Here is a 23,651-nt window from a genome sequence, read left to right on the forward strand (position 1 = left end):
CAGATAACTTCAAGGCAAACCACAACATTTCCCCCTTTTTGTCCAGTTAAAAAGCCTTTTCACTTATATATAAATTGAATACAATTATTACCATTCTACAACTTATAAAGCATGTGATATTCTCAACACCCAGTCCATCACTATATCAGTTAAATAGAACGTTTAGTTATTCATTCCAGCTTAAGAAAGGCTTAAAATCTATATTATATCTTGGCTAGCTTTTTACAGCAACAGTTAAATATGTTGGATGCTGAATTGTAGGATGTAAATAGTCAGTTACAGTCAGGAAACAAGGTGGAGCGCCCACAGGACGTTCTTCTGCCTGTAGACATGTAAACTCTTTGAGTAGAAAACAAACATAAAAGTGTGTACACCACTCAGAAGAGGAAGAAAGTCATGAAAGGAGAGAGGGAAGGTTTCTTACTTTAGCCTTGTCAAAAAGGAAAGCCAGATTCCATATTTTAAGATTTAGCCAGAAAAATAAAATATCATGCATAGGAAAATGGCATCATTAACACTGAAATGTCAGAGGCATAGTTAGATTATCACATATTAAATAAATCCAAGCAGTAACTTAATTTATCATCTTTGTTGTCATTTCTTCAATAACCGAGTTGGTGACTCTTCTAAGTTTTAGCACCTGCTCTCAGACATATCATGCTGGCAGTACATGTCTGCTGGCATTGAATGACCTTGCAGAGAATCCGGCCATGGTTATGGAATGAGTGTTCAACCTGCATGATGGTGGTGCTGTCCTTGACACTCAACAGCAGTTATCAGGGTGCCTACTACCTGCCATTAACAGTGCCCCTTTGACTGCTTCTCCTTAGCTAGCAACTCAGAGAATCCGTTGGGATGACAATAGCTTTCCCTGGTCCCTCATCCCAAGACCTCCAAGGTTGCCTTCCACGTGGACACAGTATATTTTCTCTATGTACACATAGGTAGGATCATGTGTATGAATGAAAAGAAAGATCAGCAGTGAGGGAAATGGAGATTATTGTCTACAGTGGTGAAGTTTTGACCCCGGTATAATGTAGCTAACTCAAATAGGGATATGGGGAAAGGGGAAGTGTTATCTTAATTCATTACCCTCATTTTCCATTACAAACAAACTGGGACCTAGGTAGAGACTTCCTGATTCAGTCTCGGATTCCATCACACCATACAGCTTGGTATTGGTTAGTTTCGAGACAGTGTCTTACCATGTAGCTATAGCTGTCCAGGAATTCAATGTGTAGATCAGCCTGGCTTTGAACTCACAAGAGATCCATCTGCCTGTGCCTCTCAAGTGCTGGAATGAAAGGCATGTGCCACCACTCCTGCTACAGCCTGAAGGTTACATGAATCAAATAACTCACATCACACACAGAGTGAACTTTTAAACAAATTAACGTTTTTTTAAAAAATGAGCACACAAAAGGTTATTTTCTTTATTCATTAGCTGCCTCTTACCATACTTGACTCTTGTTTTTCAATATCAGTCAACTGTATAGACAAATTAAAGATTTTGGGCACTATCTGAGGGTGTAATATTCAATGCCTACCCGGACTAGATGGGGTGTGGAGCTGGCTCCCTGCACTGCCACACTGCATGCTGCCTCCAGATCTTCAGTATTTACTTTAAAGGTTTTATTTTGGGCACTACAGCTTCTTAAATTTGATCACTGTTATTTAAAAGAAAACTTTTAGTAAGGCAGTTACTTATCTGCAGCTCCTTTGGTCTGACCAGGCACCATAGCTATGCTATGACAGGAAATATCAATAGGGTCATGAACTTAACTTCATAAATTGAATTAAAAGCAGATACAAGAGTTTGGCCAAGATCTGAGGAGCGATAAGAGAGCTGTTTGTGTGAGTGAAATACCAAAAAGCCAAGAATTATCAGCCAAAAATATAGCATGCTTGGCAGCAAAACAGCCTGTGGGCACTGGGAGGAGATTGTATTTATGTTGCAAGTTGCGTTTTTGTTTTTCTACGTTGATGCTCACTCACCCTCAAGTTGGCTCATGTGCTCCCTTGGTAGAACCTTACCAGTCTGGGGTAGCTTCTCTGTTTTCTGCTTTGGCAGACCTGCAGTGTCATGTGGTCTCTGAGGTCCCAGAAGGACTGTTAAAGTTCTTGAGTGAGTTCACATATGTTCGCCTGGGTTTGTCCCACATGAAGCGATACTTTGCATGAAAGGGAGTAGTTTTGAACTGGCTCATTGGGTTATGGAGGCTGAGAGGTCTGACATGCCATCTGCAAGTGGCACAACAGGAAAGAACATTCCAGAGCCTCAGAATCAGGTGGCTGATGTGTGTCTGTAGGTGGAGGCCTAAGTAAGGCAAAAAAAAAAAAAAAAAAAAAAAAAAAAACCTGGAGAGTTCTGCAGGCCTACAGTTAAGCTTGAGGGCAGAACAGTGTCTGGCCTCCAGAGACGCTCACACTTGTGAGGGGAAGAAGTATGCTGAAGGAGATGGTATTAAGGAGAAAGCCAGCACCCTCCACACATTTGCTGTGGACTGGCAGCAGAAGGAAGTGGGTCATATGTAGTCCACAGTGCCAGACTGTTCTAGAAACACCTTGGGCGAATGTGCCTCAATTGCTGTCCCCCGTTGATGGCCTCTGAACTGCCCATACACTCATATTTTCCATCCATGTTTGCTTCCTAAGGTCACCATCAGACCAGTGTCTTATGGAATGCCTTTCCTGATTTGAGTTGAGATTTTAAGTCACTAGTTAATGATTTTCTCAGGTGGTTGGCCATTAACTCATAATCTTCCTGCCTTGGCCTGGGATTACAGTGCCCAATGTTGGTTTGCTGGTGGTTATTTAAGGGTCTCTTGTAACGCATTCTAAACTCAAGCTCACTGTGTAGCTAATGCTCTTGAAATCTACTCCCCAAATGCTGGAATCAGAGCTGTGCTTGCTCCTGCCTGCTCTGTTTTTGTGTCAGTGAAACAGCCAACCTTCACATTTTACTGTATACTAAGGCATTGATGCTAAACAGTGAATACTCTGTTAAGTTTTTGAATGGAGTCCCAAGTCACATGGGCCCAAAGGGCTTTACAGTACATATGTATAAATACATTAAAGTTTTGGTGTTCATTGCCTAGCCACATTCATTTGTAAAACTTAGCCTGTCTGTATACTAGTTAACAATTGAGATTGAGATAAAGTGAGAGAAGCCAGACATGTAGAAATATGTCCTGGCAATTTTCCTGGAAAGTGGTCTAAGGAAAGAACAGGGACAGACAGTGCTTTATTTTGATGAAGGCAAATTAAATCATGCAAATACTTTTTTTATTATCTTATTCTAGAGCAGTGGTTCTTAATCTGTGAGTCGTGGTGACCCTTTTGGCAAACCTCTCTCTCCAAAAAATTTAGGATTCATACCCATAGTAAAATCACAGTTATGAAGTAGTGACAAAATAAATTTATGGTTGGAGTCACCACAACATACTGAACGGTATTAAGAGTGTGCACAGGCAAGGAGAGAGAAAATGTAGTGTGAGAGATAGAGGAGATCAAAAATGTCTGGACTGTATATGGAAGAGTTTCTTGGGGAGGGGAAGCTAGAAAGTTCAGAGTAGACAGCCCAGTGTGCCAGCTATGCCCTGTAACAGGCAGGGACTGAAGGATTCTGGAAGAACCTGGAGGCCAGGTCTGCTTTGTATGTAAAATATGTACCTCAGCTGCTTGTCCTGGGTCTGAATCCCAGTCTGAACACAGTGTCTCTTCATAATTCATGTTGAAATTTAGTCTCAGAGTGTTGTACTTTGGTGTGAATCCTTAAGTAGGTGATGTGTGTAGGTTTCCAGATAGTCTTCTCTAATATCCTTCAGTGCTATTCTTCCCTCTATCTTCTTCTCTGTCCTCTCCTCCCCATTTCTCTTGCCACTTAAACCTCCCTCCCCATTATTATTATTTCCCCTTTATATCACTAGTACAGGTAGAAACTGGGACCCTAGAAAGGGACTATTGGTGGGAAGGGAGATCTGAACGGGAGGTGGCCAGTAGAACACAGGTGATATGCAGAATAATCTGACAGGCCCCTCCTCCTACATCTTGTGGTTTCTAGTTTATTGTTGCTGTACATTCTGCAGATAGAAGTAGCTACAGATTACAGTACTGTACCATGAGATGGAAACTCTTCAATATTTTTATCTTATTGAAAATGTTCCTTTATTACAAATTTAACCTAATTTCTTGTTTGTCTTTTAAAAAATTCAAATTAGTAGTAGTCCTGAGTTTATGTTGTTGGGTAATAGCGGAATGACTTAGTGGTCACTGGATGAAGACTCAGTTTGCTTACATGGGGATTACACCTTCATAACCATGTGTTTGCTAAACTGCTCAGGTACTGGTGCTGGGTTAGCTCTTTGCACATTAGAAATCTGAACTAAACCCCATTATACTAAGCTTGTTGATTAGTTGATTAGTGTGGAAATTGAAAGTTTAAAAGTGTTACTAAAAAGTCCTTTTATTTACTTCCCCACCCAAGTCTATCAGAGTGTAGGGGCTGTTGTGGAACGGGATGAAGCATAGAATGTCTACAAGGCCTATTCTCTTTAGAAGCCTTGGCTGCTACCCCCACCACTTCCTCCTCCTCTTAAATGTATGCTCCTCTTTTGATTAATTTTTTTTTTTTTTGTTTTAGTTAGCACATAGAATAATTGTTTTCAGTGACGTCGTTTGGTAGAGCTGTGGTATGGTAAAGTGGAAAGGACTGCTTCTCGGGGGTAATCCCGAGGCATCCCTTCCCCCTGAGGTACCAGCCACATAACAGATATAGTATAGAATAGAATTTATTTAGGGCATGGGGAGGGGAGGTGAGGAGGGAGTAGAGATACAGAAAGAGAGGAAGGGAAGGAGAGAGGTGAGGCAAGGATGGTCCAGAATAGGTGGAAAGGGGTGAGGGGAATGGAGAGAAGAGACAGAGGGTAAGAGAGTGAGGGGGCAAACAGCCCCTTTTATAGTGAGTCAGGCATTCTTGGCTATTGCCATGTAACTGGGACAGAGCCCATCCATCCATTCATCCATCCATCCATCCATCCATCCATCCATCCATCCATCCATCCATCCATCCATCCATCCATATCTATCTATCTATCTATCTATCTATCTATCTATCTATCTATCTATCTATCTATCATCTATCTATTAATCTAATCTGTCTATGACAAAGTCTCTATATAACTCTGCCTCTCCTGGAAATCTTATAGACCAAGCTGGCCTTGAATTCATAGAAATCTGTCTGCCTCTGCCACCTGATTGCTAGGTTTAAGGACATGTACTACCACTACTGGCCTCAAACTTACTTAAATTAAAATAAGTATTAGTGTGAGGGCTGGAGAGATGGCTCAGTAGTTAAGAGCTCCAACTGCTCTTCCAGAGGTCCTGAGTTCAATTCACAGAAAACACATGGTGGCAGCCAACCATCTGTAATGGGATCCGAAACCCTCTTTTGGTGTGTCTGAAAACTGCTACAGTGTACTCACTCTACAGTGTACTCACATACGTAAAGTAAAAAGCTTTAAAAAAAAAAGTATTAGTGTTTTGTCTGCATGTATATATGTACACTGAGTGCGTGTCCCTAGGGAGTTCAGAAAAGGGTGCTAGGTCCCCTGGGGCTGGAGTTGTGGATGGTTGTAAGATACCATATAGATGCATGGGACTGAGCCCTGGTCCTCTGTAAGAGCAAGAAAAGTGCTGAGCCATCTTTCACATCTCTCTTTATACTTAATGAGTCTCTGTTGGAGAAGAACAATGACAAATATACAATGCAGAACTTAGTAAAATCTTTGTGAGATGCACTTAAGACAGTGTAATTTTCAGTGTAATTGTTAAATCACATGGGTGTCTGCGGAGAATTCCATACACAGAGGTGTGGCCTTAGAAAAAATTATTTTTTTAATGTTTCTGATGAATCAGAGTTTCATGCCGTATGTTTAATAAAAACTAGCTAGATCTTTTGTCTTCTGCTATTTATGGTTTTTGCATTAATACCTGTTCTCTTAAGTATGTTCTGAGGTGGATACCTAATGCATATTCCCATGTGAGCATAAATAGAAGATTTAGGCCAAGTTACAAGTCTGAACAATCATTGTGGCCTAATGAGGCTGTTTCCCATCTTGTCAGGAAACTGACTGTGACAGAGAAATGATAACTGGTGTTGATCGCTAAGAAGGAATGGGGCTTTACACCCAGAAGTCCTCAGGCTTCACTGTCCTTGGACAACCTAACTTCATTAACCATAAAGAGCTTTTTTTTTCTTTAAAAAAAAAAAAGTGGGGTATGTAGTATAGGTATTTACTGCATCAAATACTCAAAGTGTAAAAATTTATAATTCACAGTTTAACATAACTTCATGCATAACATAGTAACACAAATCATGCGTTTTATGAAATAAAAGTGTTTTCCAAGAAAAGTGTTTAGATTGCATTGTTTTGTTTTTGCAATTCCTTTAATCTCTGGCTTGATACACAGCTGGGTATTCACATCTGCTCTGAATTCGAGTCTGAAGATGTGTGGCTGCAGTTGAAACATGTGGGGAGGCCTGGCTGTGCAGAAAGAGCTGGAATGTTTCCAAATTAAAACCAGAATTTATTTTTGGATTAAATTTCATAGTCTTCTTTATTACCAGACATAAAACAATGCAATCTAAATAATTTGTATGTGTTTTACTTTTTTGTTATTTTTAATTAAGTGGATATGTGTAGGTATGTGCTTGGAGATGCCACAGCATGTAGTCGTCTCAGGCTCGTCCCCCGTTTGGTGCTGGAACACTGCTCTTGACTGCTAAGGTCTCTGCCCCTTTTTGTAATTCTTCCCTGTTAAAATATATGCACCTGCTACAATATACATGTGCCTTTCCTCAGAGCCACGGAGACTCACCTACCTCTGCCTTTCACGTTCTGTATTAGTGATGCCTGCCACCACACCGGGCCTTTTCTCAAACTTTTTAACACACCTTCTATTCCTATGTAATTTTGCAAGTTTTGTGCTGGCCATTTGAAAAAGAGTTTCCAAGTTAAGAAAACTTTTCACAAGTTGGTGATACAGTACTAAAATATCAGAACCATTAATTATGTCACCATTTTCCTCATTAACGTCAGCCACTGGGGCATTAGAAACTTTTGACAGTGTTTCTGAAAATCAAAAAATTTTTTTTAATTTAAAAGCTTAAATTTAATCTTTGGCAACAAATTTTTAGTATTTTCTTAGAAGTGAAAGTTTTTCATTGTTCATTTGTAAGCAATATCTATGGGATGCCAACTGAGAAACCATTTTGTTGTTTGAAGTGTAAAGTGATGAGGGTACAGCCATGTCAGCTCCAGAACCAAGGCCTGTGTGAGCTTGGTGCTTTGTAACTGGGCTGTTAGAGGACATACTGGTGTTAAGATACTGATAAAATTAATTCTTCAGGGAGAGCTTTTCATTTGGTTTTGTAGTCGTGCATAGTGATGAAAAATTCCCAAAATGGTGTTCCTACCTGTGAAGTAGGAAGCACATTTTAGCTAGGTAACATTTGTGCAAATGTTAACTCTGTGAGAAAGGGAATACTGTAGTAACACTGTGTGAAGGAAAGCCTGCCCTCACCCACAGCACCAGAAAATCCGGTAGGCCTCCTCTAGAGACCCAATACTACACTGAGTTTTAAAAGTTGATCACATTTTGCTGTGCACACAAGTGTATTCATTATACCTGACTTGCAGTGCCGAGCACCCGGGCCACCGTAACAGTGGAACATGTTTTCTGTGAAGTGGAGAGGATGCATCTTTTCACAAGATGCTTGTTCTTCATTGCTACTAGAGATTGGGTAGCTTCAATAGCAAGCAAGATGCTACAGAGGACTGAACTGTCTGGCCTCAGGAGGTTGTGAAAGACATTTTTGCTTTGTATGTTTGCCTTGGTTCCTCTGTGGGGTGCTTGTTTGTTTGTTTGTTTTGTTCTTGTCGTTTGCCTGCTTGCTTTTTTTTTTTTTTTTTTTTTTGGTTCTTTTTTTCGGAGCTGGGGACCGAACCCAGGGCCTTGTGCTTCCTAGGCAAGCGCTCTACCACTGAACTAAATCCCCAACCCCGCCTGCTTGCTTTTTAGAGCAGAAAACCTTGAAGTGCTGTCACCCTCTTGCTTTTCCCCAATTTTCAAGATCACCACCGGTTCTTGAGTCCTGAATGCAGCTTACACGCCCTCTACACTTGACCATAAACAGGCACTCGTTGTCCATTAGGTCAGTGATGATTTTACAGTTTTCTTCCATTTTGAAATACTGCACTGGACACTTAGTCTCTGTTGATTGCCTGTTTGCTACAGGACCATCAGGTACAGATTTAGACTCTTGCTCTTCTAAGGACTTCTAAGTATAATAATATGTGGACACCTTTTTCAACTTACTGAAGTCTTAGTTTAATTACACACCCCCTTCCTTACTCTGGAAATGAGCATCATTATAATGTCTTGTTCTTACACCTTGGCCCAGCATGATATTCTCCCTCCCTGCAGTGCCTGAATTTTGCACAGTGTTTACCTGCTCTGGTGGTTGACCAATTTTTGGAAAGTGTGAACTGTGTTCAGTCTTGTTACCTCATAGTGCTCAAGTTGATTTAATTAGATTGATTTAATTTGAGAAGATTGTACTAGCTTTTCTATGCTAGCGGAAGAGTGTAGCTTCTTGGTTTGATTTCCTACATTGGACTTTCTCCTGTTCATTCTCAATGAAAAAGAGGTTGGTTGCTTTATCAGATTGTTGAGAAAATGAATCATATAACCTGTTCTCTGTCTACTAGATTTCATGTCTCACCCTTCAGTGCCTTGTATACATGTTTGAACTATAATTGACACAGTTTTCAACACATAGTTAATGAGTTCTGTATACCCTCCATTTTCAAAAGATCTTAGATACTTCTGTGAATGAAAAAATACTCTTTTGAATGTTTTTTAAATTGCAGACAACATCTGGACTATGAAGTGGTTCATCACAGGTCTTTTCGATAGGAGTATAGGTAATGGTAATTAGTGAAGTTGACTCTTCTTTGCTAAGACCCTTTACAGTGGCTACATTGTGATTCCAGTCTAATGTTCTATAGTATCAAACCATGGTGACTATCTTGTTTGAAAACAACACAAAATTAACTGTAAATACAAGAACAAAGTGCCCGTTTATGTAAAATGAACATAGTGCCAAGGGTATTCTTTGGAGACTTAACCCTGAAGATGGTCATGTGTCAAGAGAGGATGGTGACTTCCATTCATAACGTTTGATCTTCGGCTTGTTCTGCTTTTATTACTCTCTTTGATCCCTACATTTGTTTTATGTGAAGATCTCACAGGCTGTCTGTAGTATGGAGCATGGTATTTAAAGTATTAAATGTCTTGTAAGAAAATAGATGTGGATTCAGTAGTTTTTATTTTAAAAGGACACTTTTTTCCACTTTAGTTTGACTTTCTTAGAATGAGTCTTAGGATTGAAATACAATGTAAACAGCATTTATCCTTAGTTTAGGAGTTTCTTTTCAAAAAATCTGCCCAGATGACAGGTATGTGTTTGTGGGTGAGTTAGACACAGTGTAGCACTGTGTACATGTAGAAGACCAGCCTCATCTCCCACTTTGTTGTTTGCTACTGTTTTTTTTTTTTCCTGCCAGTTCCCAAGATGCTCCTGTCTCTGCTCTCTGTCTCATGATAGGATTGCTGGAGCAAGAAACTCATACTGTGATTTCCAGCTTTTACATGGTGTTGGTATCTGGACTGCGCTTCTCTTGCTTTTGTGGCTAGTGGTTTGATATTGAGCTGTCTCTCCAACCTGGGGGTTTGTCTGCAGCCCTAAATTGTATGAACAGAAACCATAGTGTTGACACATACAAAACTATGTGTATTATTAGCTATTGCTTAAAGAATTTAATTGATTTGGCCAGGCATGGTGTATCACACCTTAATCCCAGGACTGGGCGTGCAGAGGCAAGTGAATTTCTGTGAGTTCAAGGCCAGCCAGAGCTACACAGAGAGACTTTATGTAAAAAAAAAAAATTAGAGTTCAAAAAGAATTGATTTGATTTTGTTAAATAAAATTTATTTTTTCATTAGTTCTGAAACAACCTGGAACACATTTTATTCAGGGGATTTCTTTCTGAAATTGTGTAATCACATTAATCTTCATGTTTTCTTTGCTTTACAGTTTACAAATGGGTTTTTATAAGCAGGGTATTATTTAGGCTTTAAATAATAATAATTCTTTGCCTTTTAAGATATGTTTCAGAAGACGTGAAAATGTCTCAAAACTCATTTCTTTAATGTACTTTATATACACAAAATTGTATTACTTTAAACATTGGTGAGGTTTTAATTATTTTTAATGAGATGGGAAATTGAAAGTAGTTTGCTTTTAGTGCTGTTCCAGAGAGGGTTTTACTGGGGAAAAATAGGACATTGGCTGGCAGAAGCTGTTAGGTGTTAATGTTCATCTGCTCCTCTCCAGTCATTCCTAAAGGGTAGGGAATGTTCAAAGATGGAGCCTCTTGCTGAAGGACAGATTTAAGCTCTGAATTCAGCTGTTAAATTTACAAGTATCAAAGAATGATCCCATAGTTCAGACTCAGCAGTGATGAAGCCACATTGGTGGCTGGCACGTACTTGTAGTGGGAAGTAGACACAGGGTCCCTGAGACAGGCTCGAGCTTGTTAATACTTGGTACCATAGTGAAGCCTTCCTGCTAAAAAGCAAAACCAAACAATAATGATTTTACCTTATCTAGAGCTACTTAGTGGCCATGCAAAGCCTATTCTCAGGATCCTGGGTGCTAGACATCCAAGTTGAAGGGATTAAGGTCATTGTTTTCTAATGTTCTCTTGTGCCCATGGGTCTGTTGAGGTTGATATTTTCTAAGGCTCCTTTGTGCCTATATAACTCTGGTGTATCTCTTAGAAGCCCCCCCCCAAAAAAAAACAAAACAAAACAAAACAAAACAAACCTCAAAGGTTCGTTTGAACTTAGTGACCTTGAAAGACAGTCCTGTGCGAGGTGAGCCACTTCCTATGCTTAGTACACAGTGCAGCAGTGTTCTGTTGTTCCTAGTTGTGCTGCTTTGGGGGTGGAGTTAAAGGGTGTAACAAACCTGCCATGTTAAGGAGGTGGCTGTGCTGCCTTGGCGTCACACAGTCAGCTGACATAGCTCTTCAAGTGATCCTAGTGAGCATCCTAACCCCAGATGGATGACAACTGCTCTTCGCATTGAGAGCTCACCTCCGTTCAGGATTATGCTAGTAGAAGATGTTGTGGATATCTAAGCCCTTGCTCAGTAGGGGTTACATTGTCTGTGTATTATGACATATTCTGACTGCCTTTGAAAATACGATAATATTTAAGATAGCATTGTGTGTAAATTGTTGTGATCTCCTCCACTGTTTATGTAGGTTGGTGACTTGGGTCAAGGTTTGGGATTAGCAGTGAGACCTCCAAGTGTGGCGTTTTTCCTACTGATCTCATTTATCCACTGTGTTTTGCACTTGTAGCAGCCACCAGAGATTTGTATTTGAATATTTCTGAGTAGTAGCCCTGCCCATAGGGATGGTTTTCTCATGTCAGTCTCATATTGAAGGGAGGAACATAATACTGAAAAAGGATTTTTTTCCTTGAAATGTTTTTCTCCTGTTTTTCATTTTTAAAATTGTGATGGGAGGGGGCTAATATTTAACATACAATAATTTCTGTGAAGTATAAGTTTCAGTTCCATAAATAGTCTTAGTGGAATACAACCATGTTCTTTTGTTTGCGTTTACTGTTTTACACTACATGGAAACACTGAGGAGTTGTGACAGGTTGTATGGCTGGCAGGACCTCAAATATTTACAGGCTCTTAAGAGAAATTTTCTGATCTTTTCTTAAATAATGAAAATAGATTTATGCTCATATACTTAAGTCTTGTCTTAGCGTGTCTCTTGCCCTACATGATCCTATCCAGTAAGAGAATGTGGCAGCCTCATGGCTTTATGCACATTCAGATCCTGTATATATAGAAATGCACAGATGTGACCTCTGTGTTATGAGATTCTCAGATGGAGAGAGCAAATCTACTAGGAGTGTAGAGATGATGGAGAGAGCTAGAGGACAGGACTGAGGCTCCCCCCCCCGCTCAGGGCTTTAAGATTGTGCCTTTTTCCAATAACTTGTGCTAGAATCTTAAATCTTGCCTTTTTTTTTTTTTTTAAGTTAAGAAAACTAAAGGGAGTTTTACATTACATGCAGTGCTGAAGGCCTTTGTGAATCTTCTTCTTCTCCTCGACAGGATGTTACCCTATAGAAAAGTAGCACTAGCTATGTTTTGATTGTGTATGTCTTACTGCCTATGGAAGTGACTATGTTAAAACTCCCAAGCACTAAGAACCTTCGTTTTACATCATTTAATCAAGTTAAATGTTTTTACAGCATTGTTTACATTTTGTTTTAGTATATTTGACTGAGAAAATAATGACCTTTGTTTTATTTTTAGGGTTATGTCCTGTGTTGTGACCTCATGGTTTAAGTGGGAATAAAGATGAGTATAAGCAGTGATGAGGTCAACTTCTTGGTATATAGGTACTTGCAAGAGTCAGGTGAGTACTGCTGTAAAGTAATAGGCCTCAAATTCTTTCACTATTCTCAAAATAATTTTTTTGCATTTGAAATTTGTAACAGTCCAAACTGTTGAGCTTTGTCTGTTTCTTGATGTCTGGACTGCCACTTTAAAGCTGTGTTTGCTGCATGGTTTAACTCTCTGACTCTTTCAAATATGTTGGGATCATCTCAGGCCAATACATATAACTAGCAGTTTGTCCTTTGATGTTTAGAAGTCATTTTTAATTGGGAAGGTGTTATGATGTGACATTGTTGCATATGTTTAGTAAGGTCTCAGAAACATAAGCTTAGTAATGTATATTGAATGTATACAGTTAATTATTACTCCTACTTATGGTAAGAATTGTAAAATCAAATTAACAGTATTTTTAGCATATTTTCATAGGTATTAATACCAATATATTTATTAAATATATTTTGATCTGAATTCTGATGGATGTATTCAAGTGGTTATTACTATATAGATCATTGAATGTGGTTTGCAATTAATATTGAGGAACTGATCATCTCAATTTTCTAAAAAGGAGGTCTGATTATAAAATAGAAGTAAGACTGCAAGTGAAACTGTTGCTGGACCAGGCAAAGATGTAAATACCACTATTCCTCTCTGAGTAGCTGAGAAGATAATATGGGATCAGAAAGAGTGGCGAGGGAAAGAGAGCTCAGTGTAACCAACCAAGTGGGTGGGGGGAGAACAACCACAGGGAGGCAAGGAGAGATCTCCTGGACAAGGAGATCTGCCCAACACAGAATCACCTGCTGTAAAGTTTTGGAGTTTGTTTATACTGTGAGGGGAAAAGCAGATCAAACAAACTCCCAGAGACTTTTAATATACCACGATTAATAATAAAGTCACAGTACAGTAGCCCTAGTGACTGTCCCAGTATAGCCTGTGAAAGTGTTTACAAGTTACTATGTAACACTTTGCCCACTATGGAAGGATTGGTTGTGGGGACAGCACAGCTCAAACCAACGTTCTGAAGCTTTTGGATGAAACAAGCAGTGCGAAGGACTGGTGGGTGGGGATTTGTTAGGAAGTCTCATTTGATGTATTAGAAAGACCACTGTTTAGGCCAAACCATTGGGCATTAATGTTTGAGGACATGAGAAACAGCTGAGCACCTTAGCCTGAGATTCATCCAGTGCCCAGGTGAGGCAGGTGAGATGTCTTAAGCACTGTTAACTGTTTGCTCAGATTCCCCTGTTCCAAATGGTTCTTCAAACTGCTTTTTATATTCCTAAAAGAAAAGAATCAGAAAAGGGGAGGTAGCAAAATACGGACCCATTTAATTTCTCGAAGAATATCTAGTGATGTGAAATTAAAAGTCTCATAAAGTTTCCTGTATTCTTGGTGAAATATATGAATCACACGCATATTTGGATGGTGTAGGTTACAGTGGAGATCAAGGGAGAGAGCTGGCGGGGGCGGGGGCAAGGGGGGAGGGATGGATGGACAGTGGGGAGCCCCAGTGTTTCAGAACCACAGGTCCAAGAGTTATTGTCACCTCCAGCTACAGATAGTTTAAGGCCAGCCTGGGCTATATATAAGACCATCTTCCACTAAATGCAACCTTAAAGCAAGAATTGTATTTTTTTAGGACCCCAAATAATAAGCTCAAGTCATCATATGTAGTTAGTAAGCTTAGTAAGTATTGCCTTACCATTATATTTTCATTGTACTGCTATTGAAGAATTAGTAAATACCATGTATAGAAGTGAGAAAGCATCTTTATAAAAATTGTAACTTATTATGACAGGAGAAAAATCGGTGTACTTGATGACATTTTAACTGAGGATATTCATCTTCCTGGTGCACCTTGCCATAAATGTCATCATACCTTCTGTCCCAGAATTTGTGTCTGGTATTGTCCTTGGTTTCTTGTATTAGGATCGCTTGGAAAACAGCAGGTGGTCCAGGTGACTCAGGCCAAACAAAGTTTAAAGGGCACGATTGTGTGTCAGTCATGGGACAGTTGAAAACTACAGAGATGGCTGGCAAAATGGCTCAGTGCATGGAAAGGCACTTGCCTTGAAACCTGCTGACCTGCTTTTGATCCCTGGAACTCATGAAAAGGTGGAGAGAGAGTACAGAGTCCATGAGGTTCTCTAACTCCCATCTCCCCCAATAAAAACAACAATAATAAGTAACAACAACAATAAATACAATTTAAAATAGTTGGTTTTTTTCAAAAAGAGACAAGGAAGGTAGTACACATCATATATGCAAGCATGTTCATGATGTTACCTAAGAAAACTGTAGGTAATGACTTGAGTCTAGAATGAACAGGCTGAAAGGTATACATACTGAACTGTGGTCTGAGCCGTGTCCTCCTAGAACTATCATTGATAGTGCTGAATATGTAGACAAAGGTCAAACAAGCAGTGGAGTGTACTTTTTTAAAATATATAAGATGCCCCCAGACTCTGCTTTTTAAGTTTCTTCCAGATGTAGAAGACAGTAGAGTTGAAAGATGTTGCAGTTCTATGAATTTAAGAATCTGGATCCTAGTATCCTAGCCAAAACAGACTCCATTGGCTGTAGATCTGAGCACTTACCTTGTGTTTGGAAAGTTCTCTGACATCTAATGATACATGATGATTGTGGTGATCTTGGAACCATGGGGTTCAGTTGCATGAACAATCATTCATGGCAATCAGTTAAATATTAAACAATGTGATGAAGTTGTTTGAGTCATAACTATTTCTCTTGAAATGTCTAACAACACAAAAGAAGCCTGCCTAGTTTTTACCTCATTCCCTGTGAAATAAGGAGCTAGACAGAAAGGAGGCCAAGGCATAGAGCCCATGACAGAAATGCTTTAAAACTAGTCTGGAATGACTGACTGGACTAGAGTAAAATGTCATTCTGGCTCTTAGGTGAGGAAAGACTTAGGAAGCATTGGTTTTGTTTTGATAATTGGTTTAGAGGTAACATTTTTCAGTAAGAATTTGTGATGTCTGTTCCCTGAATACTGTATGTAATATTGACTGCACTGTGGTATCCTGATATAGAGGGAATGAAGCTATTTTAGTGTTAAGCCTCCAGATGACTGACTTCAGAGATGGGGTTGTTTGTTGAAAAGATGGCATGGGATAGTTTTCAGTTCTCAGTTGGGGCTGCCTTTCCAAATTGGCTGGCCCTCACAGGTCAGAATGAAGACAAAAGTATAGGCTGTTAGGTTTCTATTAAGTATTGTAACTATGCACTTCTCTCAGTTTCCTCTCAGTTAACTTCATGGTAAGAAGCTTGCTGAGGCCCCCACCATCCAGCATTTTAAAGAAGCCAACCCAATGTAGCAAACACCTCTTAGGAAATGATTTTCCCCCCTTTGAGGTATCTTAAAAATTCAAAGTACTTGTTTATCTGTAAGTAAGGACAGACTTGAACCAGTGTTCCTCCTATAGTTAGTGTTTGTCCCTAGGTGTAAATTTGAATTGATTATTGACTGCCTGGCTTTGTACAGTGGTTACTCGTTCATGATGTGTCATGTAATTGACCCTGACACAGTGTTCACTTGAGCTTGGATTTTTCCTACCAGCCCTAAACACATCCAGTTCTGTTTGTTAGGTGCGGGTGTTAAATAAAATTTCCTGGTAATTTCTTGTGAACTTACTGATATTTATTCTTCTAGCTGCTTTGTTTAAGAAGGTAAAATGTCAGCCAAGCACTGGCGGTGCATGCCTTTAATGCTAGCACTTGGGAGGCAAGGCAGGTGCGTCTCTGAGGTCAAGCCCATCCCGGATGCAGAGAAACCTTTTGCTTCTTTTGCATGTTTGGTTGGAGAAGCCTTCAGAGATTTGAGTGGCACTGCACGTGTTTAGTTGCTCAGTAAACATTTCTGTTGACGATGTCATGAAACAGATAAGTTTTATGATTGACTAAGTAGAAATTGCAAAAATCAAAATGCACTTACTACTACTAAAGCCACTAAATCACTAGATTATAATGTCAGAAAGTCTCAGGAAGAAAACCCTTGTGGTTTTAGAACTGAGAGTCTTAATGCAGACAGTCCAGGTTAGCACCTCTTCAGAAGGTATCGGGTCTCCTGGATGAATGCCTACTACCATACTAGAATTTTTGTGATACAGTGCTTTTCCAAATAATGTAGAAAGTGAACACTCCTATCCAAAAACCTGATATCCAGACTGCTTCAAAATCCAATATCATTTATTAACTAATTTAATACAAATAGAAAATTCCTCATATAATTTCACATTGACCTGTCTGAGTTAAAATACACAATATAGTGTTACAAAGAATCCCTCCAGATTTTTATAGCAGGTGATATGTTCCATAAATAAATTTCTTTAAACATGGCTATCAGTCCCAAAAAAAGCAGTCTCATTTTAGATATGCGGATGTTCTAGAATCTGAAGTCAGGAGCACATGTGACCATTTCAGACAGGAAATACTTAGTCTGTGCTTTAGTTACAAAATCACATGTCAAAACTACCCATGTTTCTGTCTTTAACTTAGAACAACTTGGAAATGTTTAATATTAAGCTTCTGTACCAGTCACACTTCATTCATTTTTCTGCTTTGACAGTTCTCAGTTAAAATGTCAGCAACCAAATGACAACACAGTTTCTGTTAACTCATACAAAGGTAATTAAATAGGTAATCTTCCTGCCCTGTACCAGGCAGGCCTCACTCCTCATGTTAGCCTGGCAATCAGTAATTCACCTCTAGCCATGAAAAACAGAGCAAAAAAACAAAAACAAAAACAAAAAAACAAAAAAACAAAAACAACAACAAAAAAACCAGAGTAGTTCAGGTCGTGTCTAGCTTCAGTTTGCCTTTTCTGTGTGTGTTTTACAGAGATGTCTAGTTGCAAAAGTGCAAGTCAGCATCTGTGGTTCTTTACGATAGAGTATACAATAAACTAAGAATTAGGGATGGCCCCATTAAATGACCTTTATATTTTGAAGTCAGTTTCACTTATTTTGTAAGATCATTTTGTACAGTATAGTATTTCTCATTTCAGGTGACAGTGTTAAGGACAAAAGACAACAGTCCAGAGTACTCGCTCAGTGTTCCTCTCACTGTCCTTTTCTTTGCCTTTGTTTTGGGTTGTTATTTTTTTCATGGTATGGCAGAACTACGAAGAAACGTGTATGTTGCTAGGGGCTTTATGTATTTATGTAGTTTTGGGAAAAGAGTATAATGGTCAATGATCATCCTTAAATAGTCTCTCTCTCTCTCTCTCTCTCTCTCTCTCTCTCACACACACACACACACACACACACACACACCAGTCAGTCAGTCAGTCAGTCAGTCAGTCAGTCAGTCAGTCAGTCAGTCAGTCAGAATCTGTACAAAGTTAAAATTGTGAAAGCCCAGCGGTCAGGCTGAGGCACGAGTGACTCCATGGCTTAATGCTGTCTGTGATCCTGGTTAATAGTTCAAAGGGTGTAATACTCATATGAACTAGTTAGTAGAGTTGGTTTTTGCCTGTTTGAGGATGTGGAGAATGCTATGGATCCAACAAGCCAGGCTCTTGTGTGTAGGTGGTCTAGCACCAAGCGAACTCCTCAATTCTTTTTTTAAAAGCAAAATTTAGGGAATAGAAGCATGTATCTAGTGTGTGAGTGCTGTGCATAGCTCTGCAGAACTGAACATTCTCTGCTAGTACCCCTACCTTTTGTCTTTTCTGAAAACTGAGTCTAGAAGGCACAGCTATTGGGCATGGGTAGCACGAATGATGTGCAGGTTCTGAGCATAACCGGGCTGAAATAATTCAGCTCTATCTCTCTGTTGGGCACTGTTGTGTTCATTTAAACTATGCCTTGGGAGATGGGGAGGAGGTATGTTGCTTATCCAGTGCCCTCAGTGATAACCGTGATATTCAAGAACCACTTCTTCCTTCCTTTCTTTTCTTCCTTTTCTCTCTTTTCTTTCTTTTCTTTCTTTCTTTCTTTCTTTCTTTCTTTCTTTCTTTCTTTCTTTCTTTCTTTCTTTCTCTCTCTCTTTCTTTCATTCATTCATTCATTCATTCATTCATTCATTCATTCAAATTCTTGTCTTTTGTGCTTGCAAAGTAGAATTATTAGGTTCCCGAGAACCCATTCTCCTCTTAAAGCCCAACTTGTCCCTGGAAAAACACTACTTGCTTAACCAAACAGTGTAGAAGATCAGGAACTATGTGATTGTCTGTATAACTGAGGCACACCTACACATGTATACAAATACCCACCCTGCCACTCTCTGTCTATTCAGGGCCTCTGCCTCCTACATGCATTATTGAGCGGCTGCTTATAGTGGACCCATTTTTGCTTGTGAAGAGAAGGGGTGCTGGCTTCAATGAGGCAGATTTCAGTAGTTTACAGATTTAAGGAATTCTCTTTGCTCTTGGATAGACCTATCAGCACTTTCTTCAGTTAAGTTGGAACTTAAAGGGCACATAAACCTGGTTCAAGTTTTAGTGGTTTTTGTTTTTGTTTTTGTTTTTGTTTTTTGTTGTTTTAAGCAAAGGCTATGGTTTTTCTGGAGTGACTTTTTACACATTCCAAAATGTGTTATAATGGAATAGCATTCTGAACAAATTATTAAACAAGTAACTTACTAGTTTCCCAGAGTTACTGTATTTGAGCCCTTTCCTTGGTTGCCACATCAAACAGCCAGTGTAGATTGTTCGGTTTGGTATTCACTGGCCATGTGTAACTGCTAAGATTACAGGAGAAACTGATTAGCCTGATATAGTGAAATGAAACAGTTTATAATTATAAATGAATGCATTCACCTTCCCCATCCTGGTTGTAAGGTTAGTAAAGTGTCCCAGTGTTTCATGTGATGGTCTGTCCTGTTTCTCAGTACTCGAGGGTAGCTGAGCAGTGATGGACTGCTGCTCTCTGGTTGGATGTCTAATCTTGCTGCTGTATTTGGACTTTTTAAGAGAAGCAGGATGCAGAATGGATTTGAATCTTTACGGTGTCCTGTGACTGTTTCCCAGCCTTAATTCATAATAGAGTGTAATTACAGTCTAGACATATGTTGTCTAGCACACGGTACTTTCCATAATGGCATCTTCCACTTCTAAGTTTTCCTAGGTGGTTCCCTGCTTTTGTTTGATGCAGAGCTTACTGAGGGCCTGCATTGCTTCTTACACAGGAGTCTCCCGTCTCCAACTTCATCTCCTCACCTCAAGTTGTTTTCCCTAATGCTTCCAGTGCTTAGTCTTGCCTTTCGGTACTGTTGCTCCTCGACCTGCCAGACTCAGGACCTTGGAATTTCTGAAGGATAATGCTTCAGAATGTTTTTTTCCATCTCATGCCACATTTGCCTCAGCCATCTTTGTGACCTCAAATTAAACACAAAACTCTTAAATGTCCTTAATCACAAGCTTGTCTGGGTGAAATTATGAAGTTAAAACCAAGGTCTCAGAGAAATGCCTTTCTCCTTCTCCCACGGTGGGCCATTAGGGCAGAAGTGGGAGCTTTGAAAACCCAACCAACATTAGCTACCCCTAAGCCTTTCCCACTCAAGTGCTATTTGGAATCATACAGCGATTTAGAACTTGGTAAATTGTGATGGGATTTTAGTAAAGAGAGTGACCAATCTGTCTGTTACTGACTGGAACTTCACTTGTTATCTGGACTAGATCTTTATAACAATGTAAGTGAAGCTCATATAGGAGATTAGCTATGTACCCTCATGCTTTTAAGGTTTTGTTTTTTAATTATTTAATCTTTTGAGATGAACCGTGCGGCATGTTGGTACCTACCCTGGAATATGGTGGAGAGTCTGCTTCTCCCTGCTTCTACCTCCCGAGGGCTGGGCCTAATTGTTCTAAGAGGCCTAGACGCTCTGTTTTCATTCTGTAGTTCCTACAAGTTTGTTTAGAGCCAGATGGTGGAGACACACAACTTTGACCCCAAGACTAAGGAGGCAATGGTAGGCCCAGGTCTCTGTGAGTTTGAGGCCAGTTTGTTCTGTAGAACAAGGTCTAGGACAGCCAGGGTTACACAGAGAAAGAAACCTTATCTTAGAGAAGCAGCAACAAAAAGTTTGTTTAGATGAGTTATTACTAAATACTGAAACTTTTTAAGTCAATGAATATATAAAAATAATGTATGAATTCAATTACAATTTGATTTTTATTTCCTTTGGAAACAGTCTCATATAGCCTGTGTTGTTCTCTGTATAGGCAAAGATAATCTTGAAGTCTGATCATCCCACCTCTGTACTTTTGAGTGCGGGCAGGTTAGGTGTGCATCATTGTACACAGCTTGGCAGTGTTGCTGCCAGACCCTAAATGCATGGTGGACAGGCACTGCTGACCCAGCCATATCTGCAGCCCCATGCTACATCAGTTTGTCCTGTTTCTGCTCTTTCTTGGTTTGGATTTCTTTCTTTTTTTTTTTTTTTTAAATTTAAGTCTTTTTTTTTTCTTTTAAATATGCCACAAAAATATGACCCGCTACATGAATCTTGATTTCATTTTGTTTCATAAGGCACTTGACATGTTCTGTGTCTCATGGCTTTTCAGTGTTTGTGTTTGATGTGTTTTCTTGAGGAAGTTGTATTGCTGTGGTACAGTGAGAAAACCTGAGCCACGTGACCTGTTAGAAGCCAGACGTACATTGTGCTGTGAGCAAAGGAAAATAAAGGCTGACTTGGCTCTCTTTTAATATTTCTTCTATTTTAAATTATAATTTAGCTATCCATTTACAATGTCAAGTGATGGTATGTAATTATAAAAGATAACAGTTTTTATTGTTTGCAATTTAATGTGATGTTATTAGCAACATAAGTTCTCACAGTGTTTTTTTTGCTTTTAGGATTTTCTCATTCTGCATTTACCTTTGGTATAGAGAGCCATATAAGTCAGTCCAACATAAATGGTGCCCTCGTCCCACCCGCTGCACTCATCTCTATCATCCAGAAAGGCCTGCAATATGTAGAGGCAGAAGTTAGCATAAATGAGGTAAGGCAGATGCGTTCCACTTCAAACACCGATGCTTATTCTTAAATGTGTTTTCCTATGGAGTATCTGACCTTGACTTCATGGGTTTGGACAGATTAAGATTATTATTCATAAATGTATTGGTTTTCACACCAGAAGACAGTTTCTGTAGGTTATTCCTTTAATATTCTCTGTGTGTGAGAAAAGGAGATCATATTTAACATATAATTTTGCTGGACGGTACTAAGAACAAACTGCTGGCAAGGACTTACAAAATCATTGTTAGTTTCATGTACCCTGATTTTGGAAGCCAATTTATTTATAAGTGATGCCAACTTTGATGCTCAGAGCTGCATGTGTAAGTAGTGTGTTTGTTTCAGGTATAGGCATGCTACTGTTGCCTGAGGCAATCTTATCTGCTCCCTGATTGTATAAATCAGCCTTGTAGCACAGCCAGACTCATTTACTTCTGGACTGTCACTGGGATCATGAGGAACTGTAACAAGGCTGTTATGCCCTTCAAAGCATTAATAAGCACACATTGCATGTTCTTTCTGAGTGGAACTTTGTTGTAGCTACAATGTTTAGTGTATGGCCAGAACACAGAATATGTAGAAGGTCTCTTCCCCACATCCCCCCATTTTTTTTGGTAAAAGTAAGTGAAAAGATTTTAGCTCTTTAAAGTAGTCCAGTCCCTTGTTTTCCTAAGGGATAGGTCCTACACCACCATAGCTAGCATTATCTGCTGGTTCTCTTAGGTTACACTTAATATCATTTGTATGTCATACAATATCATGCATTTAGATCACTTATATGATATGATCATCCTGTAGTGTTTAGAGAAAACCCATAAGAGAAAGATCTGCTCCAGGTCAGGATAGGTGCATCATCCCAAGGCCTGGGTGCAGAATGCAGATGCAAGTACTGGGTACTTTCTTCTCATTGTATGACATATTCATATTGGTCAGTGTTTCTTACTAGCAGCTTCCCTTACCTGAATGTTATAGTATGCATTTTATTATCTTTAACCTTTTGCCAATGGCCTCTTGTATTGGTTTGTCTTTGTGCAGAGTTGATGAGGACCTTAGGTGACAGTTGGTGGCTGTTTGCATTTGACTCTTGCAGTGCCATTCTTGCTCCCTTCCCCCTTCTTGCTCATGTTCATGGTTTCCTCAGAATGAAGTTTTTCGTTTTGTTAATGGAGTATATGTCAACCTGACAACTACATCTCATTTTTCTTTCCCTGTTTTTCAACCCCAGGATGGCACCTTATTTGATGGTCGACCCATAGAGTCTCTGTCCCTGATAGATGCTGTCATGCCCGATGTCGTCCAAACAAGACAACAAGCCTACAGAGACAAGCTTGCACAGCAACATGCAGCCGCTGCTGCAGCTGCTGCCGCAGCCACTAACCAGCAAGGCTCTGCGAAAAATGGAGAGAACACAGCCAATGGGGAGGAGAATGGAGCACACACCATCGCAAGTGAGCAGAGAATGCTTGGAGATGGTCAGCACACACTGCTCTACTGTAGTGCCCACCCTTAGAAGCTACACTGATAACCGGTGTTTGCCTCTACCCCAACTGGCATCAACACACTTCAGATTACAGACCTAAGATTCCAAAAGCTAAATGAACTGAATGTTCGTTCCTTTTTAAATGTTTCTGAAGCCTTTTTCTACTCTTAAGTGCATTTTGCATCTGCATTTGATTTCTAAGTAAAATTTATAATAGTCTCTGTTACAAACATCCAACAAGGCTCTGACATTGAGGAATAAAGATGACTCGTGCTGTATGAATGATAGCAGCAACCCCTACTGGCAGAACTCAGAATAGTATTGTTACAGACTTTAATTCAGCCTTGCTGAGGTATAACCTTTTTTCCCCCTTTCTTTTTACCATTTCACATACACATTCCGGGATACTCACACTTTTAAAACTAGCACGTCATACTTGCCAGACATGTGCTTCCCTTCTGACAGAACTGCTACTTTTCACGATGCAGATAATCACACGGACATGATGGAGGTGGACGGGGATGTGGAAATCCCTCCCAATAAAGCGGTTGTGCTTCGGGGCCATGAATCGGAAGTTTTCATCTGTGCCTGGAACCCTGTTAGTGATCTCCTGGCATCAGGGTAGGTTTTTCAAAGAGC

The 23,651-nt window shown here is 39.6% G+C and overlaps 1 protein-coding gene across 8 annotated transcripts in view; it reads left to right on the plus strand.

Annotated features, from left to right (window-relative positions):
- The window catches only part of Tbl1xr1 (TBL1X/Y related 1), a 139,179-nt gene that overhangs the window by 91,017 nt on the left and 24,511 nt on the right, over positions 1-23,651 (plus strand). For 6 of the 8 annotated variants that reach the window (XM_039102745.1, XM_006232190.4, XM_039102746.2 and 3 more), the window contains exons 3-6: positions 12,470-12,572; positions 21,373-21,518; positions 22,758-22,980; positions 23,501-23,633. In XM_039102745.1, the coding sequence (XP_038958673.1) occupies positions 12,515-12,572; positions 21,373-21,518; positions 22,758-22,980; positions 23,501-23,633 (560 nt within the window). In that variant the 5' untranslated portion in view covers positions 12,470-12,514. The remainder of the gene's footprint in view (positions 1-12,469; positions 12,573-21,372; positions 21,519-22,757; positions 22,981-23,500; positions 23,634-23,651) is intronic. The other 2 variants (XM_039102747.1, XM_039102748.1) reach the window with 1 other exon arrangement.

This window comes from Rattus norvegicus, chromosome 2 (genome assembly GCF_036323735.1).
Source record: "Rattus norvegicus strain BN/NHsdMcwi chromosome 2, GRCr8, whole genome shotgun sequence".
NCBI classification, from domain to species: Eukaryota; Metazoa; Chordata; class Mammalia; order Rodentia; family Muridae; genus Rattus; species Rattus norvegicus.